Source organism: Danio rerio, chromosome 19 (assembly GCF_052040795.2).
Source record: "Danio rerio strain M-AB ecotype USA chromosome 19, GRCz13ab, whole genome shotgun sequence".
In the NCBI taxonomy this organism is placed as follows: Eukaryota; Metazoa; Chordata; class Actinopteri; order Cypriniformes; family Danionidae; genus Danio; species Danio rerio.
In genome coordinates this window covers 39,783,717-39,796,422 of record NC_141039.2, presented here as the reverse complement: position 1 = coordinate 39,796,422, position 12,706 = coordinate 39,783,717, and the positions used below count along the sequence as shown (strand labels likewise).

The 12,706-nt window shown below is 35.8% G+C and overlaps 1 protein-coding gene across 1 annotated transcript in view; it reads right to left on the bottom strand.

Annotated features, from left to right (window-relative positions):
• The window catches only part of si:ch211-250g4.3, a 57,552-nt gene extending 45,897 nt beyond the window's left edge, over positions 1-11,655 (bottom strand). The window contains exons 1-4 of the mRNA XM_087295942.2: positions 11,589-11,655; positions 9,807-9,876; positions 9,462-9,710; positions 904-5,108 (exon numbers count right to left, since the gene is read on the bottom strand). Coding sequence (XP_087152068.2) covers positions 904-5,108; positions 9,462-9,710; positions 9,807-9,828 — 4,476 coding nt within the window. The 5' untranslated portion in view covers positions 9,829-9,876; positions 11,589-11,655. The remainder of the gene's footprint in view (positions 1-903; positions 5,109-9,461; positions 9,711-9,806; positions 9,877-11,588) is intronic.
• Positions 11,656-12,706: the final 1,051 nt, after the last annotated feature.

Genomic DNA, 12,706 nt, shown 5'->3' with positions numbered 1-12,706 from the left:
GGACTTTCCCATTCAGTTTTTTTTTTTTTTACTTCCCTCTATCTGAATTCCGCGCATCATCAGAACCACAACATTGAAAACAACCTTTATACTGAACAAAGTTTATGTAAAATTACTTTTTTTTAAATACCTCTTGTGTAATGTAGATTTGCTTTAATGTCAGCATGGCTTGTTTTAGGGTGCTTTCACACCTGTGAATCGATTCAGTTGTTCCGAAACAGAGAATACAAATGTTACATTGTTGCTCTTTTCTTTGGTCAGAGTGTCAGGGTTTATTTTGCAGAGTCCTGCTCAGCTGTCAAGAGAGGTGGTGGTTTGGTGGTGTTTGACAAGGTGTGGCAACGTGTCTGAATAGTGAGGAGAGATGGGGTGGAAAGAGGTGAGAAGGGTGCGCGACGTAGCCTATTTGAGGACCAGGAGGGAGACGCGAGATTACCGGGAGATTATCACTCGTTTGCGGGCATCCGGAGACTCGTGAAACATCCCGCCCTACTCATAATTCTCTCTTCATATAGCTGTATGCCTATTACATATTCATAAAACACAGTGATATAACCGCGCTCGAATCGTATCGCTTTCTCACTGCAATCAATCCGCTCCAGAGTTCGTTTCAATCGAGCCGAGACCACATCGTTCAGGCGATCTCGGAGCGATTGATTTGGCGCGGATCCGAGAGCGATTGGTGGTTTCACATATGCCAAACAAACCGTGATAACTGGGCAAACGAGACAAAAGTGTAGGTGTGAAAGCAGCCTTACTCAAAATTCTCCTTTTTAAATTGAAATTTGCTGCATTATGGGTGTTAACACTTCATGTTTACTTAAAGAGTCCAGTTGTTGCTGACAGTATTGATAATAAAAATAATATTTGAAAGATTCTGTCAAATGATGAATCATGACTTACCTTTTCTTGAGCGATGACTTCTCTCTGTCGTTGTATGTCTTCTTTTGCCTGTTCTATGTCTTTCAAAGCATTGTTCACATCTTCTCTCATCTGCTCCACCCTATCATTCTCTTTAATGACCTCCTCCAGTCTCTCCTCCAGCTCTTCTCTTTGGCGCTGCACCATTTTGCTCATGAGTTCTAGTTCATCTTGTTCTCTCATGATCTTTTCTTCCCTGTATTCAATCTCTCTTCTCCTTCGTTGAACTTCGATCTTCAACAGCCTAATCTCCTCCCTGTCTCTCTTCATGATTTCCTTGTTCTGTTCCACCTCACCCTTAAGACCTCGCAGCATTTCTCGGATATGTTCGATCTCCAGGATGAGCCTCTGCATCTCAGCATTCATCTCCTCTTGGTCTGCTGTCCCCATTTGACTTCCTGCCATTCGATTTTCGAACTGGAATTTTGTTTTGTGCACCATTTCTCTCGTTGCCTCGATCTGCTGAATGAGGTTGATTATTGTGAGATTCATCTGCTCTTTCTCTTCTTCCAAATCTCTCTCCTCCACCCTAAGTTCAAATTCTTCCCTCGCTCTTTGGATTTCAGCTTTAACTTGCTCCATTTCATATTTCTGCCTCTCGGTTTCCACTCTTTTAAATTCCATATCGTCTTTTGCCCTTTGTATCTCCATCTTCAGTCGTTCCATTTCTTCCTTCTTCCTCATGGTTAGTTTCATCCTTTGGTCAAGTTCTTTCTTCTTCCCTTCCATTTCTCTCTTCATCAGCTCCATTTCTCCAATCTCTCGTTTGGTTTTCTGCATCCTTTCCTCCAGCTCTTCTCTTTGTTTTTGTATTTCGTCTTTGACATGTTGCATTTTCTCCATCTCTGCTTTTGCTAGCTCCATTTTCCTTTCAACATCCTCTTTTTGTTTTAAGATTTCAGTCCTCATCACTTCCATCTGTTGTCTCTCACTCTTTGCTGCCAACATTTGGTTCTCAATATCTTCTTTCTGTCTCAGGAGGTCTGCTTTCATCATTTCAAGGTTAGTCATTTCCAACCTTGCATGTTCCATCTTCATGTCAATGTTCTCCTTCTGCTTTGTTAACTCCACCTTCATGTCTTCGATCTCACCCATTTCTCTCTTCATAGCTTCCATCTTCCTTATCATCTCCTCTTTTTCATGGTTTATCTTCTCACGTTCTTCCTGATCACCCTTTTCAGCCTCATCCCACAACCTCTCTATTTCTGCTCTCACACGGTTAATCTCCTCCTTGACCTCTTCGTAAGTGTCCTTACCTCTTAGGGTTTCTACACGTATCTTCTCCAGGTCTTCTCTCTCATTCTCCATGTCCTTTCTCAAGAGCCCTAAAGCTTCCTCTCTTTGTTTTGTCTCCTCTAATCTTTTATTCACATCCTCTCTTTGTTCCTGAATCTCAATGATAAGAAGTTCTGCTTTCTCTCTATCTTGCCTCGCTAACTCTCTGCTTCTGTTCATGGATTCTGTGTCAATAACTAGCTGAGATTTGATCTTCTCAAGTTCTTCTTTTTGTCTCTGCACCTGAGCACTCTGTTCCACATCATATCTCATCATCTCATACCTTCGTTGTTCTAGATCTTTCTTCTCATTCTCAACCTGAAATCTCATCTGTTCTAGCTCCTTTCTCTCACGGTCCATCTCAAATAAACATTTGTCTTGATCTGCTTTGTTCTTCAGCAATTCTGATCTGACTTGCTCAACAAACACTCTCTCTTGCTGTGTATCCTCCAACATTTTCTGCAGACTTTCCTTCTCAAAATACCTCATCTTTTCTAGCTCCTGTCTTGCTCTTTGTATCTCTTTATTTATTTGTTCTAATTCTTCTGCTTTCTTCTGTATTTCATCTCTTTGCTCCAGAGCCTCTGTTATCATTTCATACCTTCTCTTCTCTGACTCTTCCATTTGCTTTTTTAAGAGCATCTCAGCCTCATGGACTGCAAGTTTGGCAAGGTTTGCCTCCTCTTTTTCTTTATTCACTACTCTAAACCAGTCCTCCATTTCTGCATGTTGTCTTTGTAGCTCGTTCCTCATTCTGTTGATTTCATCTAATTCTTCTTTAACCTTTTCTCTGCTGATGGTAATTTCTCCTCGCTCAATCTCCAACTGTTCAATCACCATTGTCAGCTGTTCTTCCTTTGCTTTAGCTTCATTCATCTGCATGATAACGACATGTTTGTCTTCCTCCATCTCACCCTTCAGTTTGTCAAGGCTTTCCTTCCACAGCATAAGCTCTATCTTGCTCTCCTCAATGTTTTTCTGCGATCTCTCTGTCTCCTCTCTTAGCTTTTCCAGTCGTTCCAGCTCATGCTGTGTTTTCGCCCTGAGTTCGACTTCCTCTGTTTCCGTTTCACGCCACCGGCTCTCCATTTCTTCCTTGACCCTGAGGATCTCATTTCTGAGGAACTCAGCCTGTTCAATTTCTCTGCTTACCAAATCTCTCTTTCTTTCCAGATCCTCTCGCTCTTCCTCCAACTCAACCTTTGCCTCTTCCATTTGTTCTTTGGTTTTTTGGATCTCCTCAACCTTCTTCTCAATATCCTCGATTTGCCCCTGAATTTCAGCTTTCATTTTTTCCATTTTCTCATATTCTCTAATTGTGACATCCTGACTGTTCTCAATCTCCTCCTTGGCTCTTAATGTTTCATGTTTAATTCTCTCTATCTCCTGTCTCTCCCTCAGCATTTCTTCTTGTCTTCGATTCAAGCGTTCTTTTTCAGCCTTGATCTCTGCATTGACTAGTTCTGCTGTTTCTCTTTCTTGTCTGGCTTCTTCTCTTATCCTAATGCTTTCTTCTTTCTCTTTCAGTATTTTGGCTTTCTCCACGTCATTCACTCTTTGCATCTCTGCTCTTATATTCTCCAACTCATCTCTCTCTCTCTGCAGTCGGGCTCTGTGCTCCAGCTCCTCTGTCACAATCTCATACCTCTTCCTCTCTGCTTCTTCTTTAGCTTTCCGTGTATCATCCTTCTGTTTTTCTAAGGCATCCTTGTCTCTCTGCATCTCTGTCTTCATATGTTTGAGCCTCTCGGATTCTCTTTTTATTTCATCAACTCTGCCCTCCATAGAAATCATGTGGCTTTGTATGTCCACTTTGGCCTGTTCAATCTTTTCCCATTCCTTCTTGACCAGCTCTCCATTCATCACCAGCTCCTCTCGACCTCTCTCAATTTCATGTTTCATCTCCTCTATATCCTTTTCTTTTCTTAAAATGTCATGCCATTTATTTTCAATGAGGTTGTTTTCTTCAAGTGCCTGAGCTCTCAGCTGGCTTATTCTTGCATGCTCTTGTTTTGAAAACTCTCGGTTTCTTTCCACCTCTTCTCTCACTCTTTGAATCTCGTCTTGAAGGTATTTCAGCTGCTCTTTCTCCCTTTGGATTACTGCTCTTTGTTCCAGTCCTTCCTTTTCTGTTTCATGCCACCTTTGCTCCATTTCCATTTTCACTTGCTGGAGGTCAAGTTTAATCTGCTCAAATTGATCTCTTTGCCTCTTGATGTCCTCCTTCTTCTTCTCCAACTCATTTTTCTCATCCTCTATTTCAGCTTTCATCTGTTCCATCAGATCTTTTGCTTTCTGTGTTTCTCCAATCTTCATCTCAATCTCATTAATCTGAACTTGTATGGCACTTTTCATTTGTTCCATTCGTTCCATCTCATGCTTCGTGCTTTCACGGTTGCTCTCCAGCTCTTCCTGCTGTCTCAAAGTTTCATATCTGATCATCTCCAAGTTTTGTCGCTCTGTCATTATTTCATCACGCTTTTGCTGCAGGCTGCTTTGCTCTGCTTGGAGGTCGGACCTCATTTGCTCAACCCTCTCCCTCTCTCTGTTCACCTCCTCTTTATTCCGATCCATTCTTTCACGGATGTGATCTATCTCGGCTTTCATGTGAGTGATGGTTCTCTCCAGTTGCCCTTTCTCTGTGGTCATTCTGGTTATTTCATCTTGCTGTCTCTGAATCTTCTGCCTCATGTTGTCTATCTCAGTTCTTTCCTGTTTAGTTCCTTCCCATAGTTTCTCGATCTGCTCAATAGCACGCATCGTCTCAAATCTACGCCTTTTTAGCGAGTCTTTTCTCTTTTGGATGTCACGTGAAAGCCCACTCTTGTCCTCTAGTCTTCTTTTTTCTCTGGGAGAACTAGGTGGACTTCCTGTCTCGGTTTGTGTGTGTTTAGTGTTTCGCTGTCTCCACTCTGTAAATAATTTATACAAATATGTTATTATATGCAACACTGCAATGCTATTTTTTATTATTATAAGCAGGGATGGGCAGCATTTGATATATTTATTTCAAATACGTATTTGAAATACAAAATAGTATTTTGTAATTTGTATTTGATAGGGTTTATGAAAATGGCTTAATATTTTGTATCAAAATACTTTAGTGTCTTGTATTTTTGTATTTTTAAAAAATATTCAAAACACTTGGTAAAAAGTCTACATGATGACATCACAAAAATGCACCCTTAGATTGGAGCTTTCTCAGATATTTGTCTTGGCTTGAGAAGAAGGTGGTGAATGCTTGGGGTATAGATGGAAATAATGTAACACATATTTATTTTTGAGAAGAAGGTGGTCAATGCTTGGGGTATAGATGGAAATAATGTAACACATATGTTTATTTTTGCTGCGCTGCTCACGCTCAATTAAAGTGACAGTGCATTGATAATGACCAAAACACATTGAATGACAGTAAAAAGTAGCAATTTTACCCAATAAATGCGTTAATAATGTCAGCTGACTTGTATATAGTCAATCAAATGAACTTAAACGATTAAAAACTGCAACAAACATTTATTTAGGCCTCAACTACAAAACCAAATGTAAAACAATTTTAGAATCAGTTTTGCACGCTAGTGTTTCAAGGAGAGGGGAAATAGAATATTCAGGGGAGTTGTAGTCCATAGCGAAGTGTATTGTGGGTAGTGTAGTTCGACACGCATGCTGTATTATGTGAGCTCGCTGTGTGCTGTGCAGCTCTAGCAGAGGAAGAACGTTTTATTCGGCTTTGTTTTATGTTTACTCAATTTATTCCTACCGGGAGCTGTTTGCACTGTGAACCTGACAACACGAAAATAAGTAAAAGAAGGGCATGCATTAATTACTTTTGTCCGTCTCATCCTCTGCACAAGCATGAATTAACGAGCTGTTATTCTGCCGCTGGACATCACTGAAGTGGAGAAAGTAACACTAGTTTGATCATAAATATCATTATAACTATATTGTATAAATATTATTATAACTATAGGCCTACAGCAACCTGACAATCAAAAACCAAATGACATGATTTCACAGGCGATTGTCCTCTGACTGAAGACACTTCTCATAGAGCTTGGGAATCATATAGTACTATTTGATCTATAAAATTTGTAAAATAAACATTTGCAGGTTAAAGAAACAGCATAGAAGGAAGTTGCCGCGGGCCTTGGTGCAGATGAAAAGTTTAAAAAGTTTATAAAGAGAGACATAGGTAGCTAGATAGAATAGACAGAGATAGATTGATCTCTGCAGCAGCTGCAGAAGAGCTGCGCACTGCAGACAAAGCTGGTGTGAAAGGCAAACGCCTGCATGCTGCTTCTGCTCGACATACGCGCTGCGCACGCTCTGCTCACGCACTGCTTTCGCTTTCGGTATAAAACAGGCGTAAGGGTGTCATGATTTCGATTTTAAATCAAAATCAATTGAAATTCATGCTCAATCTCAATGATCAAATAAAAAAAATTAAATCGTCAATGGAAGCTTACTGTCTGGAATTATTTTGGATTACCACTGAGTTACGTTAACAACGTTTGTATTGTCGACTAAAAAAAAAGCACAGTTTGCAAGCTCTGCTATGTACATATACCACATTATTCCACCGGCAGAACGACTAACATGGCAGGGCATATCTCCGCAAGCACCACAAAAACATAGATTTAAATTTAAGTAATCTCTTTATATATCACCCTTTTAAAATATAAGAGAAGAGATGGTTGTAATTTTACTTACCATCCAATGAAAACACAATGAAGACATAAAGTACTATATTCCTACTTAATATCTGCATTATATGGTTTTTACAGTGATTAAAGAGATCAAGACAGGACTTTCTGTATGAAATTGTATGCAAAATTTATATTAAAATGAAAGAGAAACAAAGGTTTATGAATAAGCTGCAGCATGTTCCTGCACATCTGTAGAGGGTGGAACGCATTTCTACACTGAAAATAAAAAAAAGATTTCTGCACAATTATTGCAAACAATTTATATGGGTTGAATTTAAACAAACAGACTATATTTAGCAATGTTCAAATTAGTTTGTTTAAATTCAACCCAAATAAATTGTTTTCATTCATTTAACTTTAAAAAAGCTTTGTAAATCATCGAATTTTTATTTATTTATTTATTTATTTATTTATTTATTTATTTTGTGTAGGACCCTCTGCATTTTTAGGACCCTGTTGTTCTTGAATCATCCAGCAGGGGGTGGTTGGGTTGAGGAGTAGGGGTGAGGTAGGGTCATAATACGGGGTCCTAATGCAGAAATGAAACTGCAGCCTATCTGGTTGTGCAGGATCACCAGCAATATTTATTGGCTGAGTGCCACAGCAGTAGCACACATTTAACATTTTTGGTGACTTAATTGAAACCATAACAGAAAAATGTTTATTTGCTGATACCTTGTTTTTAATTTTTATTCATGTAGATAGCTTTATCTATATAGAGTGCTATAATAAAAAATATTTAAATGTCTTTGCTAAGATGGCCAGCCAATTTTTTGAAAACTCTTTGATTATTTTGTATATTACATAGAGATTCAGTTCTGAGTTGCAGTTACATTAATGACAACATCACTCAATGACATCAACTTCCTCTGAAAACTACTTGGAAACAGTACTTCCAACTAAAGCTAAATATTGAGTAAGGGTGTGGGCTTTCTTTTTGTGCATCATTCCCTTATAGCAAAATAAAGGTAAGAGAGGTGTGTGAATAATAATATTGTGGCTGAAACCATACAACTCACAAGCCATCATAAAAAATGCCACTCCAAACACAGAAGCAAATTATTACAAAACAAACATTTCTTTCTTCGGTGAGTTAACTTCTAGATTAATTGTTCACCTAGAGAATAACAATGTGCACTAGCAAAATAAACACTGTAAATTTTGATTTGACACATACTTTAAAGTTTCACATTCATAATAAAAAAAGATTTGCCTTTAGGTTATTGCAGAAATCCCTGGCTTTCGTTTTTGGTATTAAGATGCATTTTAGTGAAATAGATCACAAGACAGGGAAGGCAAGTAAGTGTTTACACCTTGATAATTCATCTTAATAAACTGCTTTTCTGATTTATCTAACCTATAGGTAGGTGGATGTACAGTATGTATTTTCTGATGTCATTTTAATCTAATATTTATAAAATGTTGCATTATAATTGCAAAAGGAGACAACAGAAAAACATATAGAGAACAGTAACTTTCATTTTTGTTTTGATATTGCTCATAGAACATAATTTTTTTTTTTTCCTCGTTGAACCAAACTCTCATCTTCAGATGGCAGAGTTTAATATCCCCTCCAGTAGTGGATGCAGATATATTCCAATGCAGATATATTAATAGCTAACCATAGAAAATAGCCAGTGCTTGGCTGTTCACATATTTTAAAGCAATTTAGTTAAATCATGTTTTACTATTACTACAAATGGTCAAGAGTGGACAAACTCAAAGCATTTCAGACTAGTAATAGTTGAAGTCAGAATTATTATCCCCCCTACCCCCCACCCCAAAATTATTAGCCCCCTGTTTATTTTCCCCCCCAAATTTCTGTTTAACGGAGAGAATATTTTTTTCAACACATTTATAAACATAATAGTTTTAATAACTCATTTCTAATAGCTGATTTATTTTATCTTTGCCATGATGTCAGTAAATAATTTTTGACTTAATATTTTTCAAGACACTTCTATACAGCTTAAAGTAGCATTTAAAGCCTTAACTAGGTTAATTAATATAACTATCAAGAACAAATATAGCTTAAAGGGGCTAATCATTTTGTGCCAAAAATGGTGTTTAAAAAAATATTTATATATATTTTATTCTAGGCAAAATAAAACAAATAAGACTTAAAAAATACTATCAGACATAATGTGAAAACTTCCTTGCTCTGTTAAACATCATTTGGGAAATATTTAAAAAAGAAAAAAAAAAGTTAAAGGGGAGCTAATAACTCTGACTTCAACTGTATACTGTATAAATCAATTACAGCAAAAATACTGTATTAACATTTACAGCACCATTTATCTTGCTGTATATGTATTTTCAGTATTGTATATCTTTACTGTAAAATATAGTGTAATTATAATAATATAGTGTAAAATAATTTTACTGTAAATTATAGTGTAATAGTGTAATTTCATAACTGTCCAACAATAAAATGATATTACAGTTAAATACTGCATAATACAAAAACCATTAATATTGTATCAAAGAATTCACAAACAGATGCAGTTCTTGTTTAATCAATGACATTATTGCTATCTACTAAAATGAATGAGATTTTCTAACCTAGTTCTTGAATGAGTTCAGGTTCTGTCATTCTCAGGATGAGATGGAAGGACACACTGTTTATGGCTGGCTCTTTTTCCAAAGCCTCAAACAGGAGCCGCATTGCCCCCTGCTGAGTTGCCGCAGCCTGCACTTTTTGCGCCGCCGCTTCATGGATCAGACTTTGGGAGATTACAGCCTCGGTAATGTCACTGACTCGAGTTGCTCTCGCAATAATCTGCTCCTTGAATTCTGTCAGGAAATCTCCAACTGTTGGGAAGAAAAACATTTGCAGTATGTTCATAAACAATGCATGATACAATCACAATCAAGTTGTATTAAATTAAGAGGTGCAGTGAACTTTACCATAGTCTCTGGATTCTGCCATGGCTGCTTGCTACATGTTTTTAAATGACTGTTGTGTGTGAATTGTGATCTGAAAAGTAACAAGAAAGTGGATATTACAATATTAGCAAAATAATATTAATTACTATAAATTAATAATGCAAATAAGTGTAAAATAATAATGTAAAGGCTTTCACAATTTTGTAAAATGCAGAATACAAGTCACAATTATAAGCCCTCCTGTGAATTTATTTTCTTTTTGAACTATTTCCCAATTGATGTTTAACAGAGGGATTTTTCACAGTAGTTCTTTCAATATTTTTTCTTCTGGAGGAAGTCTTATTTGTTTTACTTTGGCTAGAATAAAAGTAATTGTTTTATTTTTTAAAACCATTTAAGGTCAATAGGGGAGCGCTGGGCACAAAGTAATGCAGTGTAAAACGTAACACAAAGTTTTAAGGTATTTGCTCCAGGTTAACCATTGCATGCTTTAGAGGTTTACCTGCCAATTATTAAAAAAGTTTGGTGAAATTTGGATGAGAAACACAGGAGAAACTATTTTATGCAGCATAAAAGTACTTTTTATTGCAGTCAATTTAAAAGAAAAAAAAAAGGTGAAAGTATGTATGTAAAATCTTATTTTGTTGTGATCACCGTCTTCTGTGCTAAAAGATGGAATTATTTTAAAAGATGTAAAAACCACAGTGACAGCTAGCCAGTTTTGAGGAAAACACAACAAAGCGGGGTTAGTTATAACAGGGTATTACAAATAAGCAACAAACTGTTGGATAGCAAAAAATAAATAAAAAAAATGTACATTTTGAGTGTAATGTTAAGATATATATTTTTTATGTATTTTTTTTTTATTTAAAGAAAATATTAATATAAGAAAAGACATGTTATTACTAATAATGCAAATAAATGTATCATGTAATAATGGATAATAATGCAAATAAACCCACATATGTTGATCTAGTAAATAAATAAATAAACATGCTGTGCTATGTAGAATTTTAAAAATTAAGTACAGAGAAAATATACTTTTTTAAGTGAACTGACTTTAAATTAATTGTGTGAAATCTAATTGTTTAAGTATGTGTTACAACTAACCCTCTGTCTGTTACAACTTGCCCAGCTGGTGGGGTAAATGGTAACATTTTTAGTCCTGGCACTTTTGGCAATACTGCACAAAAACCCTAGATCCGGCGATCACACTTTCAGTGCTCATGTGTAGGAGAGGCTTGTGTGTTATTGGTCAAAAAAAATGGTTTGTTTAATCCCAATACTTTGCTCATGATTTTGCCAAATTCATTCATACATCATTATACAATGATTTGCCTAATTGCCTAATTAACCTAGTTAATCCTTTAAATGTCACTTTAAGCTGTATAGAAGTGTCTTGAAAAATATCTAGTCAAATAATATTTACTGTCATCATGGCAAAGATAAAAGAAATTAGTTTTTAGAAATAAGTTATTAAAACTATTATATTTATAAAAATGTGTTGGAAAAAATCTCTCCGTTAAACAGAAATTGGGGAAAATAAACAGGGGGCTAATAATTATAAAATATATATAAAACACTTTTAAAATATTGTGTTTATTTGCAAAAATTAAAGAGTCTAATAATTGTATTACTGTATTTGTTATAGACTTTTTTCTTTCTTTCTTTTCAGATGTTTCTCTTAAACTGAATTACAAATAAAATATATACATATAATCCAAAAACCTGCCTGGACACCTACCTAAGACATTTCACAAGAAACTGATAATATTCATATTAGATTATTACAAATATTCTTACCTTCTGTCTTATCACTAGATTTAGTTCTGTAAATGGATGTGTTGTGATGATGGAGGCATATTGCTGTAAAAACAGTGGAGGTGACTGAACATTTAAAAAACAACCCTTATCTTACTTCAGCACATGCATTACATCTACGTAATTTGCGCAAAACTGCACAGCTTTGGATTTCCTGCGTTTGATTGGCTGTGGGATGTAACACAACTTCTGTCTGGTGTTCTCTGATAAAGGCAGTGTGAGGACTGTACAGGTCCACCCCTGACATGTCAAGTCTCCCCTGCAAGATGCATTTGAAGTGATTATTTATGGAAATAATATTTGTTGTTGTTGTTTTAATCCCTAAAGGTTTTAAATATATAAGACATAAAAGGGTGAAATAATACAGACCAAACTGTCTTCTTGTTTATTTAAATTTCTAATAGGGTTCCATAGCTAGGGTTGAACAATGTTGACCTGTTAGTGATGTGCTTGTTTGTTTGTGTATTATTTATTTCAAATGAAGTAAATTATATGTGTTTGTAATTTTCTAATCTTTACAAAACTGTAGCTATCTTCAGCAAAGTATAACCATGTGACAGCAGCAGTCTAGATAGAGGTTAAGTTGGTTTTATATTCGGATATTCAGATATTCTCATTAATAATATAATTTCAGAAAGTATTCTTTGCAAATTCCAAATAGGGAAATCATATTAGCAGCAAATGACTATCAAAGTACAACATGGTTCACAGTGAATTAGATACTAATAATTTTGTTTAGAAGTCATGCTTGCATGCTAATTCAGATCGAATATTCAAAGTAACATAGTAAACTATGGTAATCTATCTGGAATGTCGTGATTTAATCCTTACAAAATTTTATATATGCTATATGCTACTTGTTTGAGCTTATCCAAACAATAGAATGTTTTAAAAGCGAGTAGTTGTCATCCATACATTGTAATGCATAAAAATAGTATTTTAAATAATTTCATAGTTGACTTAAAGACAATAAAGCTAAATGTTAGATAGTTTCTCTTTCTGCTACTGTTATTTCCTCCCTAAATAAACTCGAAAAACCTTAATTCAACTGAGACTTTTACTATTGTGTGGGCTGCTATTTCGGGCTTTTATTCTAGGTG